Source organism: Amaranthus tricolor, chromosome 12, assembly GCF_026212465.1.
Source record: "Amaranthus tricolor cultivar Red isolate AtriRed21 chromosome 12, ASM2621246v1, whole genome shotgun sequence".
NCBI classification, from domain to species: Eukaryota; Viridiplantae; Streptophyta; class Magnoliopsida; order Caryophyllales; family Amaranthaceae; genus Amaranthus; species Amaranthus tricolor.
This window is the reverse complement of record NC_080058.1, coordinates 7,849,676-7,866,791: the sequence shown is the minus strand read 5'-3', so window position 1 is coordinate 7,866,791 and position 17,116 is coordinate 7,849,676. Positions and strand designations below refer to the sequence as shown.

Genomic DNA, 17,116 nt, shown 5'->3' with positions numbered 1-17,116 from the left:
TGGTTTTGATTCGAATAACTTTCACCCCTATCTACAACTCAAAGTCAATGTAGTATTTTTATATTTGCTTTTGAGTTGCTACCCTTTTATATCTTTCTGCCAATTACCTTTGTTTATGTGTCAACTCCACATTCATGTTGGGTGCAGTTTTTTCTTTCAATGCTCAAAGAAAGAAGGTTTGCTGGCAAAGGAGAGGCAATGGCTGCTCATTATGCTTTTGGTCCTTATAAAGACGATGCCATTATAAAGCACGCACAGACTTCTCACACGCACGACCACCACAAGAGGGGAACCTCCATTGAAGAAGCTACAAAAGAAAATTTACAGCTTTTGTTACCGAGGTTGAGAAGAATGGAGATAATTACAATGATTGCGAGAGAATTGCAAAAGCATTTCTTCATGAACTTACTACTTTTAAGATTCCATTGTTGAAAAGCAAAGCCATTATCGATGCAAACTTGAGGGAGAAGGAGCACTATAATGAGTTGAAAGATGAAATAAATAGCCAGATTCTTCAGGTTCAGACAGAAATTGAAGATTTAAAGTAGGAACTTGAAGCCTGCAAGATTGAGAGAAAACACAAGGAATAGTGTGAGACGATACGGAAATTAATTGCCATCCACCCCCTCGATCAGAAACAGAGAACAATTGTAGAACTTGAGAACCAGATTGCAGCACTGGAAGCAGAAGATATGGCTAGCTCAAGACTACTACATCTTAGAAGAAAACAGTTTGCTCTTCTTTTACACGTGGTACATTTTTACTAATGATGCATATTGTTTGCTAATTGCTTTGTTGCAACTAAGGATAGGGGTATTAAATAGGGCCGAATAAAAATCGGGCCGGGCTTAAGTAATTATGAGGTCGGGTTGGATAAGGGCCCTTCAAACATAATATGGGTTTCAAAGTCCGACCCCGCCCGATCAGACCCATTTTTAATACAAAAAATTAATTTTTTTTTCCATTTATCAATTTATGACAAATAATTTATCATTTGTAAGAATTAAATTGAAAAAGTATTAATAATTCCCATTGACATTGTTATTTGTAATATTTAAATTATGATTAATTATGCTATTTACAAGGCCTTTTTGGACCCTTATTGAGCTCTTTTATAGCCCACTTCATTTAAATTATAGTCTGGCTCGGCCCAGCCCATTAAATACCTCTAGTTGCAACCTAAAAATTTGCTCAATTGGAGACGTTTGTCTATGATAGAGGTGACTGTTCGACCTACCATATACCAACATCCTAGATTCGTCCGTGACTAACTAGCTATGTTACTCAAACAACTCAATTCATTTACCGAACCTCAGCGTCCATGTTGAATTTAGACACTCAAACATGGAAATGGAAACTTAACACTTGATTTATATAGAAAACATGCATCATTGTGTAAACGAGGAAACAAGTGAGTCCGACACTTGGATGTTTGGAGTTATGTATACTAGGAGTATGAATAACATAGGATGTTTGGAGTTATGTATACTAGCTTTTGATTGTATAAAAACAAAGCTTACAAACTTCACTATGAGTTTTGCATCTCATTCACTCTTCTTTCAAGTGAAACTATTGGTGCCATATATGACACATAATTGTGTTGCATCTACATTTCTAACCCAAAGAAGTCCTCGTGTGAGGGGGCACGAGAGTTGTCCAAAACAAACCTCACTAAGTGAAACCGAGTTTGACCCAACGTGAATAATATCAAATCAGATTGTTAAGATATTTACATATGGTCAATTATCGAAAGTAATTAACACGTCCCAAGATATTATACAGAAACACGTCTGAACACCCGAATGAACACCTTTAGACGTAACAAAGTATACAGCTGATGACATATATTAGAGGCTCAACTATCAGCTTAAGTTTTTAGTTGAGTTGATCTATTAATAAAAGCGATGATACAAAGGTATAAACTATATACCTGTTTGACAATCGAAAGAGCAGTCGTTCCACTGTAAAACGCACAATTCTTCTATGTTGCTCAAGCTCTTTGTAGACTGAGTTAGAGATGGGAACAACAACAAGAGGGGGGGGGGGGGGGGGGGGGGGGAATTGTTGTTGTTACAAGTTTAAGCGTTTTTGCCCTGTTTTTTGCGGAATTAGATTAAAGAAATAATAAAAGAGACAACACGATTTTTACGTGGAAACCTTCTAGGCCTAAATAGAAGGAAAAACCATGACCCTACGGGATTTCTAAACTCTTAACTATGTTTAAGGCAACTCGTTACAATTACATTAAACACCTTGCTTCACTCGAAGCGCATCAACTAGGCCAATTACTCTCTCCAATTGCTTCACTCAAAGCAACTCTCTTAGCTTCACTAAAAGCTAAACTCTTCACAAGCTTCACTAGAAGCTATCTAATCCTCCCTAGACTCACCCAAGTGAAGCTAAACTCTTCACAAGCTTCACTAGAAGCTATCTAATCCTCCCTAGACTCACCCAAGTCTAGTTACAATTACTCTCTCAAAAACCCTTACAAAAAGGATAAAATTCTCTAAAAATAAAACCAATGAGTTGCACAAGAAAATATTATAAAATTAATTGGCAATTTTAAAACAAAATTTTCTTGTAAATATTCCAAAAATATCGCATGAAATATCAAAGCTCATACGTTGGCATACTTTGAGGAACAGCCGAAAGTCTCTATTTATAGAGTTAAAATCCCTAACAAAAAGAAAGTAACCAACCACTATTCCCTTATCCCAAATAATAAGGAGAATAATGTGGATCTTAAGATCTAAGGACAACCTACGGTTAACATCCAAAAATAGGTATACATTCAAGTCCACGGTTTTCCTAATAATAATCGCTATACCCTTATACCAACAATAGGCAAATCAACTACTGTTCCCTTCTACTAACAATAGCAGCAGTTTTCATATACTAAAATTAGGTGCAGTTCCCTTTTCCAATAATAATTACGGTTACTTAAACTAATTTTAGGCACGGTTACACCTAGCTAATAATAAGGACGGTTGCCTAATTACTAATATTAGGGATAGTTACCTATTTACTAATATTGGGGACGGTTATTCTAACAATAGCTAAGGCTTCCTTAATATCAGCTGCTGTTCCTATATTTAGCCAATATGATTATTCACTAAATATAGACCCTAAAATAAAGGATTTATAAGAACGTTAGATATTTTTAGAAAATACTTTGCCAATTAACTCAAAAATTAATTAATGCAACAAATTAATTTTAATCAATACATCAACTAAAAATCAGAAAATAATAATAAGAATTTCAGTGGACGTATTAAGCTGACTCCAATCTGGGAGCAGTGCGCTGTCTCCAATTTTCAGTTTTGTTAGAACATCAAACTTGGGAACAGTAGACCTCCTGTCTACATTTGACATCCTAAGTGATATACTTCTTCTAACATCTTTTGGATCCTTTTGACACGTACATTTCCATAGACCAAGTCATAGGTACTATCAACGATCATAGTCAAGACCGGATATCGACCTGCACACAATCTCTAAAAACATATTCGATTAAATAAAGTGTAGTCATCATCAATACTCAAGAGGTCCAACACTCTTGATCAATAGTAGCACAAGCCTTTAAGTAGGAATGCTTCCAAATATTGAACCAATTCATATTTTTTGGTCGAAATCGGGATCTACCACCAGTTGAGCAAGTGTTTCTTGCCAATTGCATAATAAGGATGATGGCATTCATTCCCTTACTGTTTTTGCAACAAAATGACCCCAATGACCATGCCCATCAAAAATGCCACAAAAAATCATGTCTGGTTGACATCCAAACTCCTGCCATTGGCACAGATCGAAGGTATAAAAATTATTCTTCTGAAAGACTGTCTTTTGTCGAAAAAACCTCAAAACAAAGAGCTCATATGCTAATAATAATTATGTTAGTCGATTTCTAACAATTTTCCAGTTGATTTTCCCAACACAAAGAATAAACCAACCTAATCTTTCTAGGCAAGAACAAACACATCATCCCAATCCCAATTATAAGGTTTCCATCACCAATCATTTGAGTGCATAGAATTAACTTAATAACTATAAAACTACAATTAAATTACTGTATTATCAATTTTCATAAATGCATTAAAAATAGAAAAAATATAATTATGATCTGTTGAAACTCCCAATTATTCTTCTGGATCATCTCACTTATTTAGAAATAAAAGCAATAATTGATCAAAAACAGAGATGCATACCTCCCAAACTATGCAACAATCTTGATTAACACCTTTTTGACCCTTCCTCATAAAAACTGAGGCAAAATTTTTGGACCCATCAACATTAACAATGCCAGAAGACCTTAAAATTAATTCATTCTTCTTTGCATCCTTTGCCATTGACTCAACAGCTTCCTTACCAACATCTCCGTTACATGAATTCTTCACTTTTTTGATAGAAAATGACCTTGCTAACCCATTAAACATTGATGACCAATGACCCATTTCTCCCCCTGCAATAATCAGTAACAATTAACAACTTCTATTTATTGTAACCCCATCTCAATAACTAATTATAAAAAAAATTATATATTTTTTCACATAAAAAATATTTGTTCGAGAATTTAATTTTATTTCAGTTGAAGCATATACCCAACAAAAAATGCTTTCTCCATTTGGTATTGAATGAAGATGAATCTAGAAGGGAGTAAAGTAAGAATTGCCCTTTATACAAAAAAAAGCTAAAGACTACTAAATCTTACATGGAATTCCAATACTTGCTTCAAAATTCACTAGAACCACATAAGATAACAAAAAACATTTATTAAAGAAATCTAAATCATTATATGTGATGATCAAATAAATTTTTTGAACTTTTTTTTTTATTTCTCATTATATTCTTATATTGCTGATTTCATGAAATCAAAACATTATCCTATAGTCTTTATAATAGAGAAAAACTTGACTTTAAATTAAATATTGCTACTTTGAATATAGGATAAGCATAAAAGTTTGATCAAACAAACAAAAATCCCTATAATAATCTAAGGGCCCGTTTGGTACACGGTATTAGCGGGCAGTAATGGTAATAAAATTAAGTAATAAAAAATTTGGTTATTTGGATACCTTCAATGGTAATGGATGGTAATAAAATAAGGTAATGAAACATTACCAAAAAGGCTCATTTTCATTACCACTAAACAACCTGGTATTAGGTTGTAATGGTAATGGATTATTGCTGTGTTAATAAAATAAAGCAAATGCGCGTTCCTTTCTCTGATTTCTCTTCAAGCTTTCTCTCCCTTCTTTCTGTTTCCTTTTGCTCTGCTACTCTCCTTCAAATTCAATCAGGTATTCATCGTCTTCTGTTTCCTTTTGCTCTGCTACTCTCCTTCAGATTCAATCAGGTATTCATCGTCTCTTTACCCTTGTTTTCTGATTTTAATTTCTGTGTTCATACGTTTTTAATTATTGGTTTTTGTCGAAAATCCTATGAAATTCCTTTTGTTTCGTATTCAAATCAAATGCGTAGTTCTTCGTTTCTTTCAAAATTTTTCAAAATTTTTCAAAATTTCAAAATTTCTTTCAAAAACAACAGCCTATAATTACTTTGATTGCGTAATTTAACGATTTAACAAGTACAGTGTTTTGATTGTGCTAATTAAGTGTTTAGGATTTGATTTATAGACTTATTTGTTTAGGATTTGATTTGTAGACTTATTTGTTTGGGATTTGATTTATAGATCATTTTTAGGATTTTATGACTAATTTCTTATGAAAAGGGAGAAATTGAGAGTATTTTTGTTTGATTTGATAGCAAAACTAGTATTTAGCTGATGAAGAATTGGGGAAACTGCGTACTGATCTTGATTTTATGTGTTTGAATCAGTATAAGCTATAGTTATAGAATGTCTTTTACACAGGTTGTTGTTGGCTTGCAGAAGTATTGGCATTAGATTGTTGTGATGATTATAACAATGACAATAACATGTTTGACTTATATGACCTAGAAACTGGATTGATATTTTGGCTTTACATGGCCCTAAAAGAGATTTGAGCATAGTTAAAGGTCCTAAAAACACTGTTAATGGTAGATTTTTTTCAGCTTTATATGTACGATATTTTCCCAATGGTGAAGCTTGTGATAGAGAATGGCTTGTTTACTTAAAGGAGCTTGATAGAGTATTTTGCTTTTGTTGTAAGATTTTTAACAAAGAGAATGTAAAAGGTGCTTTAGTTTATGAAGGATTTTTTAACTGGAATCATACCGGATTTGCACGAATTTAACAGCTCTTATATTTTTTGACATCTTTGTTAACCCTGTCAATGGGCCTTTCACATCGATCTTCTGCTTCATTCATCAAAATCAGTTCCAAATTCAAACCCTACAGTAAAAAAATACACCAAAAATTTCCTAAACAGACTAATTATGCAAAAAGGTCAAAAGTTCAGGTGAGAAATAAGTTTTTAATCAAAAGCAGTATATCTTGGAGAACTAGAATTGCTGATAGTTTCCTATTAAAATAATAGTTTAAACTATGCTTCCCATTGCATTTGCTTATTTTTTTGTCCTCTTATTCCAGTATAGTTTCAGCTAAAACCTATAACGAGACATCCTTTTTCTGGACAGTAAAACAACAAAATGACAGGCAGCAATAAATCAAATCAACTCCGTGCCAAAGGGAATTCATGTTAACATACAATCACTAACTAACTTTTGATAATGGCATGAGAGTTTTTCTCTTACCCTCCTGAAGCCTGCAGAGACCGCTCCATCATTCTCTGATGCAGCAAGTTCCTGCTCAACCTTCTCCAGACCTTTGCTAACAGCTTGCATTTCTTCCGCCAATGATTTCAATTGTATCTAGTTTTTCAAGAAAAGTACAGAGCCACACATTAAGTAAATATATATACTATCCTCCTTTGTTTAATTGTTACACTTCTCTCACAAAGCTCATATAAAAATGAGAAGTGTAACATTTAACAAATATATATACTTGCCTTGGTTGTACTACTGTGTTGCCTCTATTAAACTTTATGTGCATTATTTACTACTTTGTTGCTTCCATTTGTTGATCTTGTGACTTATCATCTACTTATGCTATGATTTATGTAGTTATGGCGCGTCTTCAACAATCGCCTAAGGACTTTATTTTTTTTTGGTTTGCTATGAAGCGAAGAAAAATTAGAAGAGTAATGATGCTGATTTTGATTAGGATAATCCTCATTTTTAGAAGAAGACTAAGAATTAGGATGTCTAAGCAACCTAGTCTGCATAATCCTATCCATAGATTAGCACATTTAGATGGAATGATAGTGGAGAGTGATATTGCTTGCATTGAGCAACTTAGGATGGATCGTCGCACGTTTAATATCTTCATTTCATTGGTTCGTGAAGTTAGAGGGTTAAGGGATACTAAGAACATGGTAGTGGAAGAAATGGTTGCTATATTTTTGCATCTACTTGCATTTGAGGAGAAGAATAGGGAAATAAAATATGATTTTCAACGGTCAGGAGAAACTATAAGCAGACATTTTAATAATGTGTTAAAAGCTGTGTTAAAGCTTTCGAGTTTGCTCCTCAAGAAACCTGAACCGATTCCCGAGAATAGCACAGATGAAAGATGGAAATGGTTCAAGGTAAACCTTGTATTTTTTTTATTAATAGATAGAAAACACATATCGATTTTTAACTTTTATTAATCACACCCCTTTTTATAGAATTGTATAGGTGCTATTGATGGGACTTTGATTGATGTAAATGTGCCTGCGATAGATAAATCACGTCATAGGTCAAGAAAAAATACCATCTCAACAAATGTTTTAGGAGCTTGTGCACCGAATATGCAATTTATATATGTTTTGGCGGGTTGGGAAGGTTCAGCTGCTGATGGAAGAGTACTTCGAAGTGCTTTAAATAGAAATAATGGATTAAAAGTGGCTAGAGGTCAGAAATCAATTTCTTATGTATAAAGATTTTTTAAGGGAGCAACAATGACCAATAATCTAGCTTAACTCATTGGTTTTTTACTTTTTCACCTAGGTAATTATTATCTAGGGGATGCAGGATATAAACATTGTGATGGATTTCTTGTACCTTATAGAAGAACAATTTATCATGAATGGAGAAGGGGGTTGGAGCAACCACGCTCTAAGGAAGAGTTGTTCAATATGAGGCATGCTTCAGCTAGAAATGTGATTGAACGAGCTTTTGGTTTGTTGAAAGTACGGTGGGAAGTTCTTGCCAAAGGCACCAAGTACCCTCTCAGCACTCAAATAGATATAATATTGGCTTGTGTGTATATTCATAACCTTATTCGCCAACAAATGAGCGTTGATCCAATGGAAGCTATTTTAGATGCATATATGGAAGAGGAAGGAGAGAATGATGAAATTGAAGATGATGGAGACTACATTCAAAATTGTGACGCATCTGAAGAATGGACTAACTTTAGAAACACATTAGCTCAAGATATGTATGATGCATTCTTGGCTAGGAGACATTAGTAATGGATAGTTTCTTATTTTAGTTGGTTTTTCAATTTTTAGTCTTTTAGGACTAGCTTTTATGTTGAACTACAAACGTAAGTTGTTTTTTAATTGATTAGTTATAAAATATTCTTGTCTTACAAAGATACTTTGGTATTGTTTGCCACCATTGTATGACAGATATATAATAACTAACATGGGTGATGCGATTCGAGGACGAGGAAAAAAATAAGAGAATGTGGACTTCATTGAAAGAGAATGCCCTTGTTGACATTCTACTTGAGATGCAGAATTCAAATTGGAAGTGTGACACAGGCTATAGGACAGGTTATCAGACATATATTGAAAAGAAAATGAATGAGCGATTTCCTTATTGTGGATTGAAGGGTAAGCCACATATTGAATCCAAAATTAAGATTTTTAAGAGACAAATGGGATATTCAGAAGCAAGTTAGTGGTTTTGGTTGGGATGATGCTACAAAAATGGTAACTGGTGAGAAGGAAGTCTTTATGGGATGGGCTCAGGTATTTTCTTTTATTTAATTTGTTAACAGTAGGTATTAATCACTGTTTTTGCTATTAGTTTTGTTTCTTTTATTTGATTGATATATAATTGTAAGATATGCTCCAGGGAAAAGATGGAGCTGCTGCTCTATTTTGTAAACCGTTTCCTCTTTATGACAAGCTTTGTGAGATTTACGCCAAGGATCGTGCCGGTGGAAGTATGGTCAAGGGGCCCGGAGACGATGAAGAAGGTGATAAGAATGAGGCTGAAAAGAATGATGATGCTATTAGCTCAACTCTAGTGATTGGGCAATCAAGTGGCCGAAGAGATCGTAAGAGAAGAAGGGAAATTGAAAATGAAGAGCTTAGTGGGCTGGCCACTGCATTGACAGCTTTGATTGATGTTGAAAAGGAGGCTACTTCAATCATGATGGATATGAAGAAATCATTTTTACGAGATGTGGAGATAGGTGAGAAGAGAACCTTTTTGGAGTATTGAGTAATTTGCAAGAATTGACACCAATAGAAGTTGTCGAAGCTACCACAATTATTGGCTTAGATGACAAGAAGGTGGAGATATTCTACAGTGTGCCGGATGAGTCCAAAGTTATGTTCGTTAAATCTTTGCTAAAATGATAGTGTTGATAGATTTTAAAAATATTATGATGTAAAATGGTTGAACTTTAGGTTATATTTTCTGTGTTGGTGAAAATGTAGGTGTGTTTTAAAAAAGTATGAACTTGGTAGTCACAAAAGGAATGGACTTTTTATCGTAATTTTTATGCCTAAACACTAGCTAATTTTCTCGGTTGAAGAGTACTAATATGGCTACTTAATTGAAACTTGTTTGTAATTGTCAAGTATTTGCAGTGTAAAGAATGCATGAAGAAAATATTATTATTTGTAATTGCAAGTTGATGCAATTGTCCAAAAACAATAATGAAGAAAAAAAATGTAATGCATGTAATTATCTATAAAAATATTATTATTAAAAAAAGAATATTAGATTGAATAATTTAGATACAATAATGCTTTTAGATACAAATATACAATAATGAAACTAAGAGCCATTATCATTTTTTATTACTAACAACCAAATGCAATCAATGGAATATTATCTTCCATTACCATTCTTTAGTCCTGTACACTAAATAAAAGAATCTTCATTACCAATTTTCATTTCCAATCCTTCATTACTATTGCCATTACAACATTTCATTCCCATTACTTTATTATCATGTATCAAACATGCCGTAAAAGCACCCAGATAGTAACAGGGCCCCAGTCAATCCATCTTCCCAAATAAACATACCCTTAAATAAACATACCCTTAAATCCTTCAAATAAGTCCACATAATTCACCTCAAAAATTGAAATTTCAAAGTACCCATATTAGAAAAACAGGAAACAAATAAAACCCATAAAATTTTTACACTAAAAGAATCAAAATTTTTTTCTGAAAAAAATAATGGAAGCAATGAACAGAAAAAATGCTTAGTAAGTAACATTTAGAGTAATTAAAATTATATTAAACACCTTTTTCTTTCTTTGTTTGTTTTTCTTTCTTCAGTGATCAGAGAAAAGCAGGAAGTTGAGAGATGAGATAAACAAGAGAAAAAACTTGGTTAAATTTGAAGGAAAAAAAAGTGGGAAGAAAGGATATTTCCAGAAAAAGAAGGAAGAAATGGATCACAGGAGTCCATATCTTCTCTGTTTCCTTATAATTATGTTTGGTTTGTAAGGTAGAGAGAGAAAGAGAGAAAGAAGGGTATTCCATTACAATACAAATACAATTACTTTCCAAATTTAGTGTACGTGTACTGTAGTCTGTAGTAGTTCTTCTACCATCTTCAAAATTACTTCAAAATTTCTTTAAAAGTATAAAAAAGTTGTACTTAATTTGGACATTATTATGTTAGTTAGCATTAATTGTGTGGTTCTCGTTATTAGTAATAGTAATTAGTAATAATTAAAAGATTTTTTTGGTTTAAGAAGAGGTTTGGTAAGCAGGTTAAATAAAAAAGGTTAGTAGGTGTGTTGCACAGTAAAAAATGTTGACAAAGATTGTTTGTCTTCGACTTTGTCATGATGTAGCCTTAAGACTTTTAAATAATCACCACAAAAAAATAAGAAATTATTTGACTTGTTTTAATTATTAATTTGATGTGTTATGTTACAAAAATTGTCAAGTACGTTCCATATATATTCATTTAAAAAAAAAATATTTAATACATGACTTTCTTTATCTTTTATTCCGCAATATGAATTAAAGGATCATATATTCTTATGGAGTAGAGAGAAACTTGATTTCACATATTTTTAACCCAAACTGCCTGATTAGAGAAATTGTTCCTTTTTTAGGATTTGAGCACGGGTCTATGAACCACGGTGTCAAGGTTTTGAATCCCTCCTTGCCCACAACTAGGTATGGCATAAGCTGATTTGACCTATTAATTCGACTTGAACCTAATCCGAAATAAGTGGGTTTCAGGTTGAGACTTTTAATTCAATTAAATTAATTAAATGGGTTAGCATGACCTGATTTATTAGTTAATTGGGTTAAAAGCTTCAGGTTATCACTCATTTAATTATACGAGTTATTTTTGAGTTAAATTAATAAGCATAACCCAAATCTAATTCATTTAATATTTTCCTATCTTCTATTGTTTATGCAAAATATATAACTCATAAACACAAAGTTTTTAATTAATGCCAAAAAAATGAGATGTAGTCAATATCAAAAATTCCAAAATAAAAAATAAAAAATAAAAAATAAAAAAAAATCTAAACAAATTAAGTTGGTCAAAATCAAGTCAACCTAATTTGATGCAGATTAAGTTAGGGTTTTGATTTTCAACCCAATTAATTAATCAGTTAATTTGGGTCAACGGGTCTCTGACATGTCTATATATGACCCGAACCCAACATCAACCCAATCTAATATGTTTGACAGACCTAGCCATAATCACCCTAAAGGGAAGGATTAATGTGAATTTTATTTTAATTTCGAGAATATACGTGTAGTTAACAAGTCCATCTTGGGAAACAAGTATTAATTAATTTTCCTAATTCTATTAATCACGCAATACAAATAAATACGTGATGATTTTTTATCTAACACACTTGATGTGCAAATTTTATTTAACCGCAAGCGCACGATGTACGAGTAGTCGCGGGTCGAACATAAGGAAGTTAGGACAAGAAACTTGCTAATTTCGATTAATTATATTGCTTAAAGAGAAAAATGTTTGGTTGGTTGTTTTCTAACAAACTACAAATGTGATAAGAAAAATGGAATAAACTATATGATAGAGCGATCTAGGGTGTCAGGAATCCCCTATGTATGATCAAATTCTCATTAGTGTCTATGAAAAGTCGGATTAATTACGTGGTTAAACATGATCTTGTTAATCTCAAACTCTCACTCTGTTGATTAACTATTAGATTTAGAATTTAATAAATAAGAATTCAACTAAAATCAACTGTAGCAGGATTGCGGCACTCTCGATACATAATTAACATTAATAATTATACTTAAAATAAATAATGCGGAAGTGTAAAACGCCGAACGGCTAAAAACCAATTAAACTAAAATCGTTCAAAACATAAGGTTAAAGAAAAAATCTTACAACTGAGAAAATATAAAATAAGGTTTGCTTAAATACGATAAAAAAAACATTAGTACAATATAGTCATCAAAGTCATCAAGTAAAATCAATGCAGCTAAGTCCTCGATAGAATAATTAAAGTTGCAGCCTGGATCGAAACCTGAGCTAAATTTTCCTGCAAAATACTGTCATCCATAATACGGATGACAGCCGATTAAATCGGTCAGCGATAAAGCCGAGTAAATAAGATTTAGAATTTAGAATTTAATAAATAAGAATTCAACTAAAATCAACTGTAGCAGGATTGCGGCACTCTCGATACATAATTAACATTAATAATTATACTTAAAATAAATAATGCGGAAGTGTAAAACGCCGAACGGCTAAAAACCAATTAAACTAAAACCGTTCAAAACATAAGGTTAAAGAAAAAATCTTACAACTGAGAAAATATAAAATAAGGTTTGCTTAAATACGATAAAAAAAACATTAGTGCAATATAGTCATCAAAGTCATCAAGTAAAATCAATGCAGCTAAGTCCTCGATAGAATAATTAAAGTTGCAGCCTGGATCGAAACCTGAGCTAAATTTTCCTGCAAAATACTGTCATCCATAATACGGATGACAGCCGATTAAATCGGTCAGCGATAAAGCCGAGTACAATTTTCTCAACAAGCTTATGATGCGATAGTTAAATCATGCTTACAAAATAATCATCAAGCACAATATAGAAGGTTATTACTCATTATTGACCTTTACTAAGCCATTGAGTTACATCCTCAATGCTTGCAGAAGTTCATTACTGCTACTAAATACTTGGTAACCTTAATGCTTATTTAATCAAGTTCAATTAAGCCTCATAACTTTACCATCATAGCACATCACAAGATCACAACAATAATGACAACTGATATATGTAAGGGTCTGGTTAGGTGAGGACCTTAGTCCTAAACCCTAACTGTGGTGGGAGTCGTCACTCCTCTCAATACTGTTATGCTCGAGACTTCACAGGATGGGTTTTTCTCGGACTCCCTGTCTGACACTGCATTTTACGTGCCGGCTAACACGGACGCCGGGATTTTACATGCCGGTCCATGGTTCGACGTTACCTTACTATCAAAGTCATACAATCAATATCATGTAATATCAAACAACACTCTAAACCGAAATAGTTTACATTCTTATAAGTCAAACTTCCACTAGTCAAAATTTTGACAATTCTACCCTTTTAATAGAAACAAATTATATCTAATAAATTAATATTAATCAAATAACAAATTTTCGTAGCTATACTATGATTCCTGAGGCTAAACTAAGTCATTATTATGTCTTAAATAATCATAAAAGTCAAGGGTAATATTTCTAAGTACTTAATAACTTATTTCATCAAATAACCAGTAAAATAGTAAAACGGATCTATCATAACTATAAAAAAACATAATCCGACAAGTTATTAAGGGTCCAAAATCTAAATGAAATGAGTTTTCAAGAAAAACAACGCTAGGCATTTTAACAAATTTGTTTGACTATTTTACCGATAAACCGATTAATAATTCTTTATAATTACTTGAGTCCAAAATAAAAAAAAAAGTTTATCAAAACACCAAGATGATATGGAAACATTTTAAAGACATAAGTTTATTTAACTAGTAAAATTCATATATATCTATATTATCATATTAATCAAAAATTTCCATATATATGACTTTTTTTTTTTGAGTGTCCCAAAAGTATTATTGTTTTGATGAAAATATCACTGAACTGGATATGACTTTAATATTACCATGTAAAGTTTAAATGATTAAAATAAAATCATGTTGATCATGCTTTTATATTATCGAGTAACCATAAATAAATATCACATAACGAGAGAATTAAAAAAATGTGTACCATTTTCCTCCGAAGGTGGTGCTAAACCAAGTAAGAGAATAATAATAGGAAAATAAGAACTTAAAGAAATAAGCTCCAAAAGAGAAAGTCTTCAAGGCTCCAAGCTTCAAAGAAGTAGATCTTCAATTACCCAAAAGAAAATGATATCCAAGCTCCAAAAGATAATACTTGACTTTTCAAAAGTTGATGATTATTGGCTTAAGAAGTGATAAGATCAAGCTCCATCTTCATTTGATTCTTCAACAAATAAAAAGGGTATAAAGTTAGTAAGATGTTAATGAAGTGAAGGTATAAGAAAGAATGGTAGAAAGATTTGATGATAGGGGTGCAAGTGATCTCATGGCTAAGGAGGGGTATTTATAATGGGTTTTGGGCAACTTTTTAGTTCATAAGATTGTATGAAAAAGAAGGTTAACTTGTGTAAGTGATTTAGAGTGTGTAAGTGAATGTGTAAGAGTTGGAGTGTGTAAGTGGATGTGTAAGAGTTTGGAGTGTAGAAGAAGGTTAACTTATGTAAGGAAATGGTGATAGCTTGTGTAAGTGATGAACATTATGGATTGATGTAGATAGGGTTTTGGTTCATCAAATTTTTGTTCTAGTTTATACTAAGTGAAATGTTTTAGATTAATGGGAAAGTATGATTAAGGTTTGATTATGAAAATATAATAGTTTACTTAGAAAATTTTGGTTAAAACTATACTTAAAGTTAATCAGAAAAATATAGTTAATTTTAGTTATAAAATAATTAAATCAAAGTTGTAAGGTTAAAATGATAAGTAGTAAAGTTAGTTTAAGGAAACGAAATTGAAACGTAACGTTTTAATAAAACCGTAAATATAATATTAAAATTTTACTTTTCATAGTATAAAATAATAAAATAATATTTTAGTGTTTATAAAGAAATTTAAGAATATATATATATATATCTATATATATTTTTTTAAGTTTAAAATTTAGAAGAAATTACAAAATCGGAATAAGGTTTAGAAATTAAAGGTGATTTGAATTAGATAACCAAAGGATTGGGAATTCGAAAAAAAAACGGAATAATTAATCGGAAGATTAAGATTAAGAAATTTGAGCCTGTTACATCAACCCTAAAGCAAAGTTGATCCTAATCTCACACGCTAGTTCTATTGACTAGTCCAACAAAGCATATTTAATTTAGGATTAATGGCACAATTCGATCACATTAATCCTAATTTCATAGACACATTTAATAATCAAATCATACTTGAATTATAGGTTCAAACCCTAACCCTAGAAAATGGATCTACTGACTAATCATGGTAAAAGCAATAATTACAAACCTTAGGATGATACTAGACATGACTAAAAATGAAATTAATGACAAATTCAAGAAAAACAATAATTAAACTCCAAGAATACAACAATTAAATCAAAAAACAATGAATGAAGAACAAGACTAATTCTTTATTGAAGGATGATTAATAACTATAATAAAAAGTTCACTAATGAAAGATTAAACTAGTACAAAAAATTAAAAACAAAGGAAATTAAATGTTAAAGAAAAATTACAATACTCAATGAAAGATTTATGAAAAAACTTAATAAAGAACTAAATTGAAGGATGAATTCTAGAGTAAACTAATGGAAAAAGGAGTAAAATTCAAAGGAAAATGATAAAGAAGAAGGAGAGAAAAAAGGAGGAAGGAGCCCCCCCAAAGGAGACTTAACCCTAATTACTAAAAGCTAATGAATGTTTAAGAAAACTGTCACTTAAAATAAATCCTGTGCAGCCCAGAAGTGAATCAGCCGAGTCGACTTTCTAACATGTTGCATTGCAGCCGAGTCGGCTTTGGGCGCTGAAAAATTATAGCAACTTCAAACGGTCGTCATTTCTTACTCGGTTGTCAGAATTGGACATATAATATACTGTTGGAAAGCCCTTGAAATCTAGTTTCCAATGTCGCAAACCTCGCATTAATGCAATGCTCTTATCAAAAGTTATAACCAAAAGAGTAAACATGTATCAAATTTCACCTCAAAACTTTTGCCTTATAAACACACTTTTACTCTTTTGCTCATTTTCTTAGTAGAGCATCTTCACCCGAGCTAAAACCCCCTTAATAAACTCCATCGCCATTAAAACCATAAGAATTATGCTTAAAACAATCAAAACCACTCAAAATCAACACGAATAACCAAAACGAGTAAATTAGCATAAATCTTCAAAATAAGCACAAAATTACTAACAACGAACATCATTAAGGAGTATATAATGATATAAATAAGTGCAAATAATTGCACTTATCAACACTAGTACTATCAAATTACCAATCTACAAAAATATGTTACTAAAATAAGCTAAAATAAAAAAATCTTGATTTAAACAATAATAAAAATAATATAGGATATCTAAAATTACCTAATTTTTGTGAACACAATTAATAAGTAGTATTTGTAAGAGTTTGGATTAACTATGATTAAAATGATCTTGTCAATCTCAATTTTCTTGCTATAATTATTAACTATCAAATTTGGACCCTATTAATTCAATTCTCACACTCTCATTAACTGAATTAATAAGAATATAACTAAAATCTATCCTAAAACAAGGTTACTCCTAGAATTCAAAATTTTGTTATATTGATCATATTAACAAAGTATATTAATTTAGGGTTAATTCGCCCAATTTAATCACTTAATTCTAATGTTAT

At 31.7% G+C, this 17,116-nt stretch overlaps 1 protein-coding gene and 2 pseudogenes across 3 annotated transcripts; 2 read left to right on the top strand and 1 right to left on the bottom strand.

Moving 5' to 3' along the window:
• Positions 1 to 159: 159 nt before the first annotated feature.
• LOC130828502 (THO complex subunit 7B-like) lies at positions 160 to 767 on the top strand (annotated as a pseudogene).
• A 2,375-nt stretch (positions 768 to 3,142) lies between these two features.
• On the bottom strand, positions 3,143 to 5,246 carry LOC130796703 (probable protein phosphatase 2C 73; annotated as a pseudogene).
• On the top strand, positions 4,923 to 9,712 carry LOC130796701 (protein ALP1-like). 3 transcript variants are annotated; one of them, XM_057659068.1, is made up of 5 exons: positions 4,923 to 5,350; positions 7,060 to 7,583; positions 7,665 to 7,890; positions 7,987 to 8,957; positions 9,064 to 9,712. In XM_057659068.1, exons 2-4 carry the CDS (start codon positions 7,062 to 7,064, stop codon positions 8,448 to 8,450), a joined length of 1,212 nt encoding a protein of 403 aa, XP_057515051.1. In that variant the 5' UTR covers positions 4,923 to 5,350; positions 7,060 to 7,061; the 3' UTR covers positions 8,451 to 8,957; positions 9,064 to 9,712. The 3 variants fall into 3 exon arrangements, with proteins under 3 accessions (XP_057515051.1, XP_057515050.1, XP_057515052.1); XM_057659069.1 differs by having other exon boundaries at positions 5,237 to 5,350; positions 6,574 to 7,583; XM_057659067.1 differs by having other exon boundaries at positions 5,062 to 7,583.
• Positions 9,713 to 17,116: the final 7,404 nt, after the last annotated feature.